Source organism: Onychostoma macrolepis, chromosome 01 (genome assembly GCF_012432095.1).
Source record: "Onychostoma macrolepis isolate SWU-2019 chromosome 01, ASM1243209v1, whole genome shotgun sequence".
Taxonomy (NCBI): Eukaryota; Metazoa; Chordata; class Actinopteri; order Cypriniformes; family Cyprinidae; genus Onychostoma; species Onychostoma macrolepis.
The window spans coordinates 31,716,909-31,734,971 of record NC_081155.1 but is presented as its reverse complement, the minus strand read 5'-3'; the positions used below and the strand labels follow the sequence as shown (position 1 = coordinate 31,734,971).

At 37.5% G+C, this 18,063-nt stretch overlaps 1 protein-coding gene across 1 annotated transcript; it reads right to left on the bottom strand.

Moving 5' to 3' along the window:
- Positions 1-694: 694 nt before the first annotated feature.
- On the bottom strand, positions 695-16,422 carry chrna6 (cholinergic receptor, nicotinic, alpha 6). The gene is made up of 6 exons (XM_058774400.1): positions 16,365-16,422; positions 8,844-8,983; positions 7,420-7,464; positions 5,397-5,506; positions 4,135-5,194; positions 695-1,852 (listed from the first exon to the last, which is right to left on the bottom strand). Exons 1-6 carry the CDS (start codon positions 16,420-16,422, stop codon positions 1,727-1,729), a joined length of 1,539 nt encoding a protein of 512 aa, XP_058630383.1. The 3' UTR covers positions 695-1,726.
- Positions 16,423-18,063: the final 1,641 nt, after the last annotated feature.

The following is an 18,063-nucleotide window of genomic DNA, read 5'->3' as shown; positions in this document are numbered from 1 at the left end:
AGAAGAAAATATACATTCCTGAACATAAACCAGTGCAGACACAGCACAGTCTTAGTGTTTCTACCCTAATTCATTTGCCTTTCTCTCTCTCTCTCTCTCTCTCTCTCTCTCTAAAATGATGGCAGTGTAGGGACTTTGACTGCCCTCAATTAACCGTTTACTATTAAAAAAAAAAAAACATTTTCATGCAGCATTTGAAAATTTAATTATAAATGAATTGCTGCCAGATTAATGTACTTTAGACATAAAAAACTATTTATCTAATTATTTTTCATTATTATTTGTTTAGAGTTTCTGAATTGCTCTAAAGTCATATTGAAGAGTTTTAGTTTTGTAGTATATATAAATATAGCACATTAATAAAGATTAATCTTTGCAGACTGATCTGCTAAATCATTATGTTGCATTTAAGTTGCAAAAATTGTCATTCCTACACACCATAAACAGTGGTACAGGATTACAACTGTGCTAGAATTAAGTCAGATAGTTCTGAAACTGCTTTTACACTTAGGAAATGATTATAAAAAGCTGCTACTTCAAAAGACCTAATGTTACTAAAACCAATCATAAAACCAGAGGCACTTCCAACCTCTGCTATAGCAGCCAAACCAAGATAAGCATGTGCGTTTCACAGACACACACCACATAAATACACTCATTGCTTGCCGAGTTTAACACAGAGGCAGTAAGACAGAGATCATAGTGTGTACAACAAACAAAAAGAACTTATTTTTATTTGAAAGACATCTGTTTAAAAAATGTTTTACAAAAGTGTCAGAAGCTGACAAGTGGAAGTGAAAAAAAAACTGAAATGCTGATATTAAAGAGGGGATTATGTCTCTTGCTGATGGAGCAAGAGAGAGAGCGTGAGAGTAAGAGAGGGAGGGAAAGCAGTCATTTTAATAGCCTGCACACCACTAAAAACAGTTAAGGATTTAGACATCTTGGTCAACACATCTGCTTCAAATGAAAAAAAAAAAAAAATCTTTACCATGCAATATCATAGGGATGAGACACTGAGGAAAAAAAACAGATTAATTAATCTCATTCTAAACACAAATTATTTGGCATAAATGGGACCTGATTAGTCATTTTTATTCTGGAGTGCAGCCATGCTACAACTCAAAGTTATTTATAGATCACCCATATTCTTGACTAATTTCATCCCATAATCGCACGGCTCACTGTTTATCCTCGAAGATTTTGGTGAACTAATCTACACAACACATTTCTTTGTGCTTAAACTGGATTTCTTCTACTCTATTCCCACTGGCAAGAAAAACACCATCAATGTCTTTTGAAGATTTTCCTGAGTGACTGTCAAGTAGTTGAGAGAAAATGGCCATGTTGTTTGGTATAAAACGCCACATATCGTGTGTAATCAGATATTGTAAGTGGAATGTAATTTTGAGCAGTGGACACAGAACACCAATCAGTCTGATTAGTCTTCTTATGGACATGTCAGTGCTTCAGGATAGATGGTGATTAGAAAGTTCACTTGGAGTGATTGATTGTTAAAAAGACAAAAAACAGTCTTTGAGTCTCCAATTGATGAGTGGCAGAGAGAAAAACAGAACACCTGATTATTTATTTGCTGCGCAAGAACACCAGTATATAGTAGGAGAGTTTTGTTGTAGTGACGGAACACTTGTGATACTAATTAAATATGGAGCATGTTAGTGACTCAGATAATTATTGGTTAGAACAGGCAAGCTGGCATAGTTAATTACGAGAAGAAGCCAATCAGAGGTTGCAGGAAGAGGCCCAGAGTTCCCAGCACACACACCAGCACAAAGACCCAAAGGAAGATGCGGTCAATCACCATGGCAACATATTTCCAATCATCCTCCACCTAAGAGAGAAAGGGCACACAATAAAACAGAGACAAAGGAGAGATGGAAGGTTAATAAATGAAAGAAAAGAGAGGTTAGAGGTAACAGGGAAAGAAAATGAGAGAAAGAAGGAAAATTTGAACACAAGAAAGCAAGGTAAATGGAGGAGAAAATGGCAACGAGACGATGAGAATGAGTGAAAAGCAGGTCTGCTGACTGTCCAGAATGCTTTATTCACACTACACGGGGATAAGCTAAATTAGATTGTGCTACTATAAGCGGAGCAACGCGAAACATTTTCCCTCCACATATTTAGGCATTGGGTGAATTACAATGCTAATGTGATTCAGTAGTGAGGCTCTGAGCCAAGAGTGAAGATGAAGGATGAAGTGGTGAGACTTTCCATATCAAAGTGTGATGTCTCCACTGAGGGATCTAAAGCACTTATTGTCAGTGAAGCACTCAGTAAACATTTCCACTGAGAGCAGCCGAGTCGTTTCCATAAGCTTATGCTAGATGTCTGTGATGTATAACCTGTCCTTGTGAGGGCATTACAACCAAAGCATGACATGATGTTGGAATTTGAGTCATATCCATTATCCAATGGGCAGTGCAGTTGTTTATTATGAAGACATTATGACGTGTGAATGGACAAGCGGATGAAACAATGACTGACAGATTGAGTGCATGCCTTGTTATGTGAGTAAATGTACAGTTAAGCAAATAATTACTTTTCCCAGAGGGAAACAAGGTACAACACATTGACTATTGGAAATCAGACCAGAAATGAATGCCTGAAAAGCCATTAACACACAGTGATGCCAGGTAGCTACATCCACCAGGCAGGAGTACAAATACTGCTGTGTACGTCATTCCTATCGTTAAAGGAGGCGCTTCACGGTAGCTAAGGTAGAGAGGAACTGTGATGTGTTGAACATTGTTCCCCAGCTTCTGGGACAGTTGTTATGTATTCATAGTTATATATAGTTGCTCTGCTCTGTGCAACACATTGACTACAGGACCAATGCTCACGCCCAATGAATCTAGCAAATATAGAACAGGAATTAATACGACAGCTCAGAAACAGCCATCCCACGAGTTGAATGACTGTGCACTCCCTCAGGCTGTTACATGCCAAGAGTCTCCACAATTCAGTGAGAGAGACGTTTCTTAGGCTGCAATGTACAATGAGCCGGGTTGGCAAAACAGACAAAGAGTTGATCAAACAATCTGAAAGGTCCTAGACATACAGCTGAATAGTTAGTGTGATGCACCTCACCTTGAGATGCATCTCTCAAGGGAACCCCACAGATTTCCTCATGACATGCTGAAAGTTCTGCTAGACTTTCAGATGTTAAAAAAATAATGAAAAAGAAAGACTTTTGTAGAGAAGGCTTTACCATTATGAACTGTAGAAACAACACTCAGCCCACAACACTGACCTCAAAACCCCACAGCTCTGGTCAGGGATGCATAACTTCCCCTTTTGATTGGCTGAGCAGATCTGTACACAAATAGGACACACCAAGGTTGTTCTACTAGGAGTTTGATGATGTCAGCATACCATGTTTTTGATGGTACAAAAATAAATGCATAAATGAATAGCCTTGGACCACTGATGCACGGATGCATTTTCCTAGAGAAGCACACTGATCTGTTTTGGTATAAAAACATAGGACACCTCACATTTCCACACAATTCGAAGAGACCTATACTGACATAAAAGATCTGTGTTCACCCTTGAAGATACCATTCCCTGATATAAGGTCCTCCCCTGGAAAGGAGGTCCGCCCCTGCTTGGTGCAGAGGTCCTATTTAGCTTATGTAAGACACAACAGTTGTATTGTCTGTTCTGATCAGAGCATGCTGACCTGTATAATGGGAGACAAAGAGACATTACATGGTTCCCAATTCCGGTGCCTTTTGTCACTATTTGGCAAAACAGAACCCTGCGGAACTCCCTGTGTAAAAAGGATCCTTCCATGGGCCTAGAGATGTCACTCCCACCATCCTGTGAATAGGATATACACAGATGGCTGGAAAAAACTGAGGACTGAAAAGCTTACACCAACATGAAGTCTAATTTGACTTCTGCTATCATAGGGGCCATCAGCCCGAGCAGACACACAAGTGCAGTTTGCTGCCCAGCTGACTCTAATATGACTAATCTCTGCTGGGATGGAAAAGCTCTGCATGTGGATCCAAATTCCATGTTAAGGAATAATAATTTTGGCAGTGTGTTTGGCACAATTATAGTCAGTGTGTTGTACCAAGTGGATTGACTGAATGGTAATCACTTTACCTCTTTGGCTTTGTTGCGGCTCCTCATGTTCTCAGCAATGTACTTCACACTCTCAATAGCCTGTTTGATCTCCGGTGACACCACAGAGAAAGCCACAACTGTGTTAATAGCCTGTGGACTCAACTGACGACTTACTTTCCCACAATCCCCCTCAGTTGCCTCTTTCATTGGGTGACATGGGCATCCGCCTTTCTTTCCTTCTAATGCTGCTTTCCCTTCTCCAAATTCCAAAGAGTTCATTGCTCCCTGCTGAGATCCACTGTTTTTCCTCTTCTTTCCCTCTCCTCCTCGTCCTGCTCCAGTCCCGGACGAGCCCCCACTTTCTAGTCCTCCTTTTCCAGATGACTCTGATAGATCGAGAGGCCGGCGCATGAGCATAATGCGGGGTAAAGCTCGGAGGAAGACGGTACGGACCCAGCTAGGCATAGTGTGGGTCATAGGGGTGCGATAGTGCACATTCAATACAAAGACGGTGATGACAATTGAGAGGGTGACAAAAATCATGGTGAAGAGAAGGTACTCGCCTATCAGAGGGATCACGAGTGAGGTGGACGGGATGGTTTCCGTAATGACAAGAAGGAACACAGTGAGAGAGAGGAGTACAGAGATGCACAATGTCACTTTCTCACCACAGTCTGATGGAAGGTAGAAGACGAGTACTGTCAGAAAGGAGATTAGGAGGCAGGGGATAATAAGGTTGATAGTGTAGAAGAGGGGCAGTCGCCGTATGTAAAAACTGTAGGTTATGTCTGGGTAGATCTCTTCACAGCAGTTGTACTTGATGTCATGCTTATAACCGGGTGCATCAATGATCTCCCACTCTCCACTCTCCCAGAAGTCTTTAAGGTTTACCTTTGAGCCAATAAGTACCAGGTCAATCTTGGCCTTGTCATATGTCCAGGAACCAAACTTCATAGAGCAATTCTGATAGTCAAAGGGGAAGTATGTGATGTCCATAGGGCAGGATGATTTGAAGATTGCAGGAGGAACCCAAGTGATGGTTCCATCATATTTCAAAAGAGCTTTGGTTTTGTCCTCCACCAAGAAGTCCCCAACAGCACTGTGTCAGAAAAAGAACATTTGAATGTTATGACCGCTAACATTCATTCATTCATATTTGCATTCATATTTCATTTTCTCAGAGTGCTAGCTCTGATCATGTTCGTTTGGCACAAAACAAAAAAGGACCTGGAAATATGCCCAAAATTACTATGAATTTAAATTCATAGAAGTTTAAAGTTAGGTTAGAAGACTCCACTCACTTGTTGTAAAGTACAATGTCAGGCCTCCAGATTTTATTTGATGGGACTCTGATGAACTCAATTCCATCAAACTCTATAGGTGACCACTTCAGCTTGTAGTCATTCCATATCTATGATAAAATCACAAAAAAAAATAATTTGTAATTTTATGCTTAAACCATAAACTATAGATTAACGCAAATGCTTCAGGCTTTGGTGCCCATACAAGTGACACAGTTTTAATCTGTATTTATACATCTGTCACCTGTGCCCTTTCACAGCCTTTATTTTTGTATGTGCATTTCTCCATCAGCAGTGAAAAAAGAAAGCACATTTTCTGCTTGAGCAGGCATGTTGTTTATTGAGTTTTTTTAGCAAACTAAGGTGTAAATGTGTACAATAGTGTATTTGCAGAGCTGTGTATTTGTGCCCATTTCTGTTTCATTTTGTGGTTTGTTGACATGTCTGTGAAGAGATATGTTATTAGGACTGCTGATCTCTCTGTGTTCAGTGATATCAAGCATCCTGTTATCAGGCATTGCACAGACTTATTGTACAATACTACAGGGCTTAACAAAAGCACATACACACTCTCAGAAAATTCAGCAAATATTCATCCAAATCCAGAACCCTCCCCAACCCAGCTAGGGCAACACACTCTTAGTAACAATATTACACAATATATCACACACACAAATCACTCTCAACTATAAACACTGAAAACATGTACAGTATCTAAGTAATATCTATCCAAGCAGACAGTCACAAAGAATAACAAAGCACAAAAATATTTTCAGTATGAAATAAGAACAAAGCACTTCAGACATATAAAGCTAAGTTCATTTCCTGCATGTATCTTCATGCTTGGAGGATGAAAAATAGGTTTGCTAAATAAATAAGTTCACTAAATAACTAACAAAACAATCTTTGCTGACTGTGAAACAACAGTAGTTTATTATTATTCTGCTGGTTATTAAAAAAAAAAAATGTTTGATCTAGTTAGACTAGACTCTTTTTGCACATATATTACCATCTTTTTAACCTCTTTCTTTCCATTCGTTTTTGGAGATAACTACTGTGCTACCTTTTTGATAACTACTGTGCTATACCTAGTTTTCTATTATTTACATAACTTTTCTTTTTCATGGTGTGCTGTTTCCACCTACTCATCTGCTCCATGTATATACAGTACAGTATGTACTGTATTGTTCTTCGCCTGCATTACTCAATCTCATCCTTTGTATGTTTATGCTATACACATTTTCTTGTTACATTCTTACTGACAGTGGTACAAGACACAAAGGGCCTATTTACACCTGGTCACTTCATGCATTTTCTCTGATAGGATATCTATCTGATTTGTTAAAACGTTTCCATAAATGTGTCTTCGCAAAACGGATATGAATCCAGTCTTCAATTCCCACGCTATATGCAAATTTAACGGAGTTCATATTAACGAAAGAACAAATTAGTGCTGCATTTTATTCATTATCGGCTAATTTCAAGATCAAAGACTGCAACAGGAGAGAGCACTGGAAAGATAGGTTAGTCTCACTACTTTTAATGAGGATGATTGTGTGTTGAGCCTCTGCGACTTACTTTCAGTTTAATTTGCGGCAGTTTGCGTGTCGGTTTGCTGAAGAGATACTCAGCTACTCATCCGCGGCGATGTGTGTTGCATTAGCGCTGTCATATCTTACTATAACATGCCATATAGCCTTTAAAACGCTCTCACACGTGTATTATTTTTAATATTTTGGGAGGAGTGAAACTTGCGCTTTTCAACAACCAGATGCATTTACACTTATCCAGTTTCGTCTGCAACCCAGACCACCTCCTGAAGTGGTTTGAGGGATCGAATTTAAATGCGTCTCGAAAGCGTTTCGGAGGGCATTTACACCTGGTCTTTTCATGATTGGATAGCTATCCAATCAGAGAAAATGCATGAAGTGACCAGGTGTAAACAGGCCCAAAGAAGATTAGATCTTTGTGTTAACACAAACATGTGCACAAGGCCTACATGCTGCACACAAAAATCACTTACATGTCTCAGCCAAAGATTTGTTTCCATGATCTGATTGACTTCATCCTAGAGAGAGAAAGACACAGGCAGGGGCAAAGACAGAAACAATCAGAAAGAAAGAAACAAAGAAAGACAACCATCCTCTATTATTTAGAATGGAACATGTTCTGGCAATAAAATCAATACAGTTCTTGCTAATGGGAAAGAGAGGTCTGACAAGAAAAGGAGTTTGGAGGTACTTTGGAGTACTTTCATCTACTAGCTTCAAGTCATTCATCACAGTACCCTCAACAGTACTAATAGGTCCTGCATATTCACAAGAAAAATCTTAAAAAAAAATGCTTGTTGAGCAAATTTTCCTTAATCCAGTGAGTGAGTGGGTGGGTGAGTTAGTGAGTAAGTGAGTGAGTGAGTGAGTATAATCTATAATCCAGGATTGTGTTCTCTAGAGTGGTGGGTTATGGCTTGTTAATCTCTCAGGTGTCTGTCTCTGTGAAGCAAGAAAAGAAGGTGTGCTGATAATCTTGGCCGCTTTCCCTGGTGAAGTGGAAATTTAATCCAGGAGTTTTAAGAGAAGTGCTGATTTGTATGACGCCAGGAAAATCACAGAGTCTGCACTACTTCCTGTAACAGTGGGGCGCAAAGGCTTTTAACTCAATTGCTCTCTCTGACCACAGTAAATGAAACAAAAAGCCCTCACAACAACTGAAAACAGCACAGAATTCCACTCACAGGAAGCCACCTGCGGAGCAAATCTCATTTTTTTCCATTTTAGAAAAAAGACCTCACACACTATTATCTTTATAAAGACATTAAAAGTGCTTGTATTTGTTTGAGCTTAAATTTGTACACTTTAACTAATGTGGAGTAAATTTCTCTAGTGTTTTACACTATTGTCTCAGCTTTGCTTGATTCTTTCCACAATCTTAAAATAATATGATGATTTATGAATAATATGAAGTTTATATTATGTCAGATAATAGTCAATATTAAATATCCACATTTGTTTTCTAAATAAATGTTAGGCTACAAAAAAAAAAAAAAGTAATAATCCTAAACAATCCATTGTTTTAAATGCTACAAGTGAATTTAGGCATCACAACATTATAATGTACAGTACAATATGAAAAATATAGATTCATATTGAGATTTGCTAAAGATTACAATTAGCATTGTAATTTAATTGGTTTTAAAGATGTAAATGAATGTTAGATTATTGAACATGAAATCTAAATGTAAAAATAGGAAATACAATTTGAACAATATGAACAATATCCAGTATTTTTATTATTAATATAAAAAAATAATATATTGTGTAACCCTTGTAATACTAATAGCAATGCAAGTCAAGAAACAATTTTACAGGCTTAAATCTCATCTAAAACCCAATATTTGGATGAGAAGCAGGTTAAGTATTTTGAGGCAGTGGCCACTGGTTTTCTTACCACTTTAACAAGCTGTGAGATGGAGACCTCAAACTCCACTGTGACGGGGTCGGACACATTTTCCACTGGCCGAATGAACTGATTATACCTCCTGAATAAACGACGAAACAGCCTGTCTTCTCCTTTAGATGAGAAACAATCTGCACATACAGAGATAAACACACGCACGCACGCACGCACACACAAACACACACAGGAATAGAAATGTACTTTAGTATGCAGTGCACTGGGTGGGACCCAGGGATAAGCTTCATTCATAATACAGTGGGTGGCGAAATAGGAACTACAGAGAACGAGACGCATGCTATATAACATTCAGTATCAGGAGTGCTATACATCAGCAACAGTAGTTGAGTGATATCCAGTGCACAATCCATTGACAAAGCTGCCAGTCATCCAACAACAGCTGTTGGTTTCTGTCAGAATCTCAAATCATTTATACCTGTATATTCCGAAGAGCCTCAATTTCAAACAATCAGCATTATGTGGCCAACTATTAATGCATTTGATAAAGCAAAATTGCGTTGTTGTTGTTTTTTTGTGGCTATGCCCAAACTCTTGTTTCTTGCTTTATATTTTGAATGTGTGTTTTTGTAAATATGTGAGTGTGTGCACTGTGTTGCTTTTAGCACATTCCTCAGGGTCAGAGCCACTGTCCTACCAGACACTCTAAGTGCACCAAACATAGCTCTCAAGGTTAGAGGTCATCATCAACTATTACCAAAGAGACCAGGTGAAGTCAAGTGGAAAATGGAATCACTTTAAAATAATGCACTCTGATGGAGCTAGACAAGTCTAAAGGAATGCTAAAGAACACAGGAGAAGTCAAGAACAGGTTAGGGTCGAACTTTTACTTGAAACGGGATATAAAATTTCACTGCGTAGGACTAGTTCGTTTGTAACTTTGAACTTAACTTGTTTGCACCAATTTCTCTTAAGGCAAATCTAATAGGATACTGGTCGAACATGTAATCACATATGATGTTTGACTTTACTGATGCAAAAAGTATAAACAGAAGGAATGTAAGTTACAGCATTTGCTCACCAATGGATCCTCTGCAGTGAATGGGTGCCATCAGAATGAGAGTTCTAATAGCTGATAAAAACATCACAATAGTCCACAAGTAATCCACACAAATTCAGTCCATCAGTTAATGCCTTGTGAAGTGAAAAATCTGTGTTTTTAAGAAACAAATACATTATTAAAGCATTTTAACTTTAAACTGTAGCTTCTGGCCAAATATAATAATTACATAAATACATAATAATTCATAATAACGCTAATAATCGCCTGTTGTCCTTTCACATCAAAATCCATACATGTTTAGAATAGTGCTTGATATGTGCATATTTCTCTCCTGATTCAGACGAGACATCTTTTTCACTAAAGAAAGCAATATTATGGATACTGAACAAACTTTTACATTATATAATATTACACAAACACTCAGCTTTACACTTAATGGACTGGAGTAGTGTGGATTATTTTTTGTGATGTTTTTTTTTTTTTTTAAGTTATATTTATGGGCTTTTTATTCCTTTATTATTCAGATAGGACAGTCGAGAGATGACAGGAAAGCATTGGGCAGAGAGAGGGGAGGGGACCTCAAAATGGGAATTGAACTCGGGTCGCCGTGAGCGAAGTTGCACTGTATATGTCAGCGCACTAACCACGAGGCTTTCACCGCCAACTTGTGATGTTTTTTATCAGCTGTTTGAGCTCTCATTTTGATGGCCCACTGCAGAAGATCCACTGGTGAGTAAGTGATATAATGCTAAATTTCTTCAAATCTGTTCCAATGAACAAACAAAGTCAACTTTATCTTGGTTGGCATGAAGGTAAGCAAACGTTCAGCAATTTTGGGTAAACTGTTCCTTTAAGATTTAAGTTAAGAATTATTCGTTTTATGCTATACTGTAGCTGTCATGTGAAAGACACAAAATGTGTGGAGAAAGTATACTGAATTGTGTTATATGTGGTTTCAAGAAATAATGTAATCATAATTGGTGACATTATGCCCTGTATAAGTTTCTGTGATATAACTGCTCCATAAATTGACTTCAGCTGAATTTTGTAAACAATACTTTGCAGTTATGACCTCTGTAAATGTCTAGCAAAAATAGGATAGGACTGAATGCAGTGAGTCTTTTAGAAAATCAATTGCCGTGAATTTAAACACCCAGACACATTCATGTACACTGAGAGTTCAGTGCTGCTGTCTCATGCGTGTATGGCTCTTACTTTCCTCTTCTAATTACTTCAACTAGTTAACTCTCCAATGGCCCCCTCCGTTAATGGGGTTAGCCAAGGATAGCAAGGCCCTGCTTCCATTAATTAAACAGACTTAACCCTCATTCAAATACCTAAGATACAAAGTGGAGAGTTGAAGTTTAGAGTTAGTTTTTCTGAACCCCATAAAGCTTAAGATAACCCTTTTAAATTAAAGTAGAACAGTGTCCACATGGACCATAAAGTCTCTTAAAGTTGAACTCTTAAACAGACCCTGGTGGGAAACTTAATAGTCCACCATAAATGAAATGATTTTTGATTTACTTACCCTCATGCTGTTCCAAACTTTGACTTTTTTTCTTCTGAAGAACACAAAATAGAAGATATTTTGAAAAATGTTGATAACCAAGTTTACTGCCATTGACTTCCATTGTATGATAAAAATAAATATCTTTCAAATATACACGGTAACATGAGGGTGAGTAAACTTTTGGGTGCACAATTTCTTTTAAGAAATGTTTTTTAACTATACATTATTGTCCAGTGAGTTTGGAGGTTCCCTTTCAGTCAGTCATGTTCAGCATAACGTCTCCGTTCCCTCCTTCTACGTAACTGAGATGATACTGAGTATTTACTAAAACTTGCAAAGCAGGAAAATATTTGCCAATTGATAATATGTTGTATTAACACTCTCAGTCAAAAACAAAAATAAAACAGGATGAATCCATATTTTATGTCCAAGATACTACTCACAAAATCTGGCAATTACATCGTATTTATTCATTTCAGAGCCCAATTCACATAAAAACGTAAGAATGCAGCAGAGAAGACATTATCATAATTGCAAGAGAGCTGTCAATGGCCACAATGAGGATGGAGCCTGGTCAAAAATAGCAGCGGTACTTACGTTAAAATTACAGTTCATAACAGTTAAACCCAACACATTTGATTTGGTCCACTGGATTCAGCACTGAAGCCCATTAAAATTGCAATTACATCCAAAAAAAAAAGAAAAAAAAAAGTATGAGTCACTGTGGAATTTTTTCCCTCTTTACTGAAATTAGATTTCTGAAAAAATAAAGTATACCTGAGATTGTGCATGTGCTGCACTTCCTTTATCCTCTAACAGATGATACACCTTGTGGCCTTACACATTATTGGTAAATTTGTATTCCTGAGCACAGGGTATGATAAAACTCCAATAAGGCATATAAAAGGGTTTTTGTTAAAGGCACTAGTACCTAGGGATTGGTGATATATGAAATATTCACAAGATGTGAACAATGATTTTACTAGTGATACTAAAAAAAAAAAAAGGGCGCATTTTGATGTTTCAAATGATTTTAACACACTTTTTATTTGGTCATTCAATTTACTAAAGAGCAGGTTGTTCAGTTAATTTTATAATCCTTCCATATCTCACAACTTGTACATGTTTCAATAGCATCTTTATTTTAAATATCAGTGACAAAAATAGTTAGTTATTTATAACTGGATTTGGTTACACTTTATTTCAAGGTGTCCTTACAGTGTAATTATACATTTTAGAACTGAGTAATATTAATTAACTACATGTACTTACTATATGGTTAGGGTTAGGATCAGGGTTTGGCTTAGGGTTACGTGCATGTAATTATCCATAATTTATTGTTATTATAATAGTAAGTACACATAACACGTGGACACCTTCAAATAAAGTGTTACCCTGGATTTTTCTTGCATTAAACATTTTGGTTTATGTAAAATTACTCTTTTAAAGCCAAGATATTCATCTTAAATATCATAAAAATGCTCTATATTTTAACAATACTACCCGACCTTGCTAGTGCAATAACATATTATCCAAAATACATGAATGTTTCCAGAAACTGGTTTGCTGAAGATCAGAGAGACACACAAGCACCAGCAACAGTGATGAAGAATGTTCAATCAGTTGGAAAGACTAAAGAGTCATCTGTGATAATATAAAGCCATGTGTGTAAGTCACTCATGAACTGCTGCTGAGCACATATGACCTCATTTAGCAGTAATGAGAGAGAGATCTCTTCCTCTCAAAGTGAGCGGGACACTAAGTGTGTTTCTCTGTCAGTGGAGGAAAAGCATTACAGATAGAATCAGACAGGTGAGCTGTTCTTGTTGCCCAAAGACTTGAGCCTGCAGCAGCACACACATGCCTGTTCCCCACAGCAGACTGTGTGCTTCTGTATGTGTGTGTGAGGTGCTGTCAGGACATGCGTCACTGTCTGTGCATGTGGTGCATATGTGTGTGTGCACGCTATCACGAACAAAGAGTATGGGCGATATGTGTGTCTATGTGAGTTTGTGACTAATTCCGAATGCAGGAAGAATGACACTAAGCCACCTGGAAATCTTCATATTTTCAGCACTGTCATCCATTCTTTAAGAGGTAAGCTTCTCTGGTAGTCTCGAGGTGAACTTAGGGCAATCATAATTTCTTCTCTCAGTTCACCCTACATATGAATTGGAGCATTACCTCATATCACACTGAAACATCAAATTGTGCAGCTGCAGGGTCCTGGGGCTCTAAGACCTTTGACATCATCTATATAAACCAGCCTCAGGAAGGCAGAAGAAATAGAGGTGGCAAAGCTTGGATGAAAAAGAAAGAAAAAGAACGGGAAACAATTCAAAATGTCTTTACACCCATTCTTGAGGTGAAGAGATTCATTTTCGCTTTTCTTTTGTTTACTTTCTCTAGCTTTCTTTCTTTTTCTCTTTTGGAGCAGAGGAGTTTGCCTCCCATAACCGTTCTCCCTGCTGGAACTTCATTGATTTCTCTCCTCAGCACCAAAACACAGCTGTGAAGCTATAGAAAAAGAGCGCTTGGGTGGATAAAAGTGCAATCCTCCCCTGAGAATGTTCCTCCCCAGAGATCTGGGCGAGATTTAACATTGGATATATGTGTAAAGCCTACATTATGAATTTGCACACACACATACACCAGTATTATGCATTGTAACACCTGGTGTTAAAGTCAATAAAATGAAATAAATAAATAAATAAATATTTATTACTTAATATAAATGTTCTTTTTGCATAAAGTGACAAATACAATGAAAATATCACTTTCACAGATACTTTCATATTCGTTTATTATATTTTATAGTTGATATTTGTGATTTTCTTTAATGACAAAAGTAATATGGATCCCAAAAGAGGTGCCAAGTAAAAGAAACATGCAGATATTCTAGGCCTAGGGGTACCACCAGGGTGCCTGGCACCCTAGAATAAACCAAGGTTTCCACTGTCTCGCAAAATGTAGATATATGAGGTATTTTAGCATAATATTCAAAATTTTGATTTAGAATTGGAAAAGTCATGTAAATACTTTGATGTAAGTACTGCATTTAAAATAAAACAATTGTGCAATGTTCACAAATATATTTTAAAAATATATACAGTATTCTCAATTATAAAATTTAGTGTGTGTGTGTGAGACAGAAATGTTTCTAATGCTCATTCAGTCTTTCTTTAGTCATTACATTATTTTACACGATCAAAATTTGTCACTTACCTACAAAAAGCCACTGCCTTACTTTGTAAAACTACATGCATGATGTGTCTCAAAATACATCTTTTTGGCAGCTGCTTCAAAGGGATTATATAGCTCATCATCTAACCCTACAAAACCTGAATTTTATTGATGTTGTGTCTAACTCTGCAGCAGGTGATAAAAGAAATAATATAATAAAATAAAAACAATTCAAACAAAAATAAGCTATCCATCCTCACCGATGACAATCAATGGATAATTTAATGACCATTCCACTGCAAATCATTGGCACACAAATATATAGTGCTTACCAAACCTTTGTATTTGTGCATATCTCCTGAGAAACCATAGATCTGGTGTCTTTCTCCAAACATCTCTCTCTCTCTCTCTCTTTCTCTCTCTGTCTCTTTCCTGCTCCTCACTTCACACAGTGGCCTTGTGATCAGTCCAGCATGGAGAGAATGCTTGCAGCAAGAATGACATACAGCTGGAGTTGAACACAAGTTCATCCTCAGACAGCTCCTCTTTTCCAAGCTCAGAATAGCATAAGGAATTTAGCAATGTGAAAACTCAACAGGATGAAAACGGTGTGTTTCCTTTGAGTGTTTGCCTGCTTCTAAGTTTATCTCCAAAATGTATGACTCACACTTGAGTGACACATTGCATGGCAGTGACAAAAAAAGTGAAGCCTCTTGTTTCTTATTTAGATCCAGATTTATCAGCTACTCCAAACAAGAAGAGAACGAGTGACAAGTGAACACGACCAAACGTGGACTTGTTGCTAATTTTACGTAAACAGCTTTCTTTGAATCGAGAAGACTGTAAATATTTCAACGCTGTGACGCACAAGCGGGTGTTGAAGAAAGTGAAAAACGAAGTGATTAACACGCATTTCATTACAACAATGCCACTGGGCTCACCTACCGGTTTCATTCTGCCGATAAAAGGCTTTAAAGTGATTAAACAAAATTGTGCTATTGCTGTTGTCTAAAATAGCCTTCGGATTCCCCGCAGTTAGTGTCTCCCGAGCGAGACGAATATGCGCCCGAAACTCCGCGTTCCGCGCGCACGCCAAAAGCGTGAAGAACGGATTTGACTATATTAAAACGTAACGCTTTGGCATAAATCGTTATTAAGATTATTATCAAAACAAAATAACTCACCTATAGACAGATACGAAGTGAATGTCACGGTCACGCCAACAGACTATTTACTAATTTAAATGAACAAGCCTAAGACAGTCAACTTGTGTTAGGCTATATCTTGCATTAACAAAACCAAAAATTATGTCATGAATTATTTATCACCATTTTGATGACACCCTTTCTCACTTAGTTTCTTACGTGGAACGAAAAAAGGGGTAGAATATTCGTGACTGACAACCATCGATTTCCATTCATCTTTGTGCATATACTGCAGTAAATAGTTACTGGGGCTGTCATTCTGCCTAATAGCCTATATCTTTTTGTTTACGGGTCATACGGGTTTAGAAAACCATAAGAGTGAATGGTGACAGAATTTTCATTTTGTGCGAACTATTCCTTTAAATTACATGACAACTGAGAAAATGCCCTTTAACAAACTTGGTAGGACAATTATAGGCTAGAGCATGGTTGTTCATTAGTTCACGACTGACAGAGCATGAGCTAATACTTTTCCCCCACTTGATCTCAATACTATTGAAGTCAATGGGCAAAAGAGGCGCAGAGCAAATAATATTTTTCTAAGTTTTTGTGTTTATAAAATGTATAAATATGTTAAATACAGTGGAACTTACCTTGCGTTATCAGGACAATTAAAAGAAAAAACAAAGTGACTCTCCCAGCAGAATTCATCGAGCGTCGCAGGTAAGGGAGTCAGTCTCCCTTTCCAGAAGAAAGTAACAAATTCGTAAAAGAGACGAAAAGGAACAAACTGTAGAAAGGATGTTTGTGGATCCCGGTTGTGTGACTGGAGTTGTGTTTTCCGCGAGCAGAAGAAGCGCGTGAGGTGGATTTGATTTCGTCCCTCCCCCTGGGCGCGTGCATCCTTCCCCACGCGCATCTTCAAGCAAGTGTCATTAATGAGCCGCACAATTACAGTGTCTTTTATACAGCAATTTAAAGAAGTAGTATTTGCAAATATGACAGTTCTATCATCATTTACCCAACTTGACGTCTTTCACGTCCAGCTAGACTGTCTGCAGAACACCAAAGGAGGCATTTTGACAAATGTACTCTGTTTATTTCCTCGCGTATTGCTAATGAATGGTGCCTGAAGACGCTTCAAGATGCAAAATCACAATAAAAGTAAGTAGTTCATGTATAATTATTGTCTTCTAAAGCCATACGATAGCTTTGTGTGATAAACAGTCCCAAATTCTAATTCACGAACAAATCATTAAGAGTTTTGTGAAATGGCTCGATCGATTCATTGATACGATCCGGCTCAAATGAACTGTTCCTTCAGCTGGTTCATTAAGAAATCACCGTTCTTTCTCATCAAGGCACCAGACTTTTCAGTGAATAGAAACTTACATTTTTACTATTGAATGGCTCCAGAAGACTTAATTTGGACCACTTATATAACACGTTACTTTACGCTCATAATTTATTATTACTTCTTGGAAAAACTCATCAGCATATTCTTCAATATTTCACCTTCTGTGTTTCACAGAAGAAAAAAACAAATAGTTTTGGAACAGTGTAATGCTGACAGAATAACCTGTAAAGGAATACCTGTATGAAAAAACCTGTATGAACATATTTGAAAAACATTTGAAAAATGTTTGCTAATCAAAACATTTTATACCTTTGATTTTGACTGTATGGTCAAAAAGATAAAAAATATAGAAATATATGTTAAGCAAACCATATCTTCTTTTGCGTTCCACAGAAGAAAGTAAGCCATACAGGACGAGTATGAACTAAGTAAATGATGACAGAATTTTCATTTTTTGATGGACTATCCTTTTACAGTTGTTTACTTCATAATATGCAAATCTACTCAGTTACAGCTGTTTGTGAAGCAACAACAAGTTTTTCCTTTAAACCATTGTTACACATACTCATAGATTGTAGTTGGAATTATCTCTGTAACATATACACAGTCAATGGAGTTACTTACTATTTCTTTAAAAACACATTCTCTTCCCTTTGTCCCTTTATCACAATAAAACTCTCATATCACCCTAGGCATCACAGAACATCAGACAGAAATGTGACCTCTATGAAGGAGGTTTATCTTCCCTTAATTGCACATTGAAGAGGCTTTCTGAGGTAGGCTACATAAAGTTTTTTGTCAAGTTTTAAAAGCAGAGCAGTCGATAAAGTGTTCCGGGTTACAGCAGGTGACTAACAAAGTGCCGCTGGAAAAGCCTCAGGAATATTGATTAAATTTAGCTTGCCATTATAAAAGCCTTGCCTTTGACATCATCAAACAGTGTTTAGGAAAATGTAGTTTACAGTTTTTTCAATCGCTAACATCCTTTTGTCTAA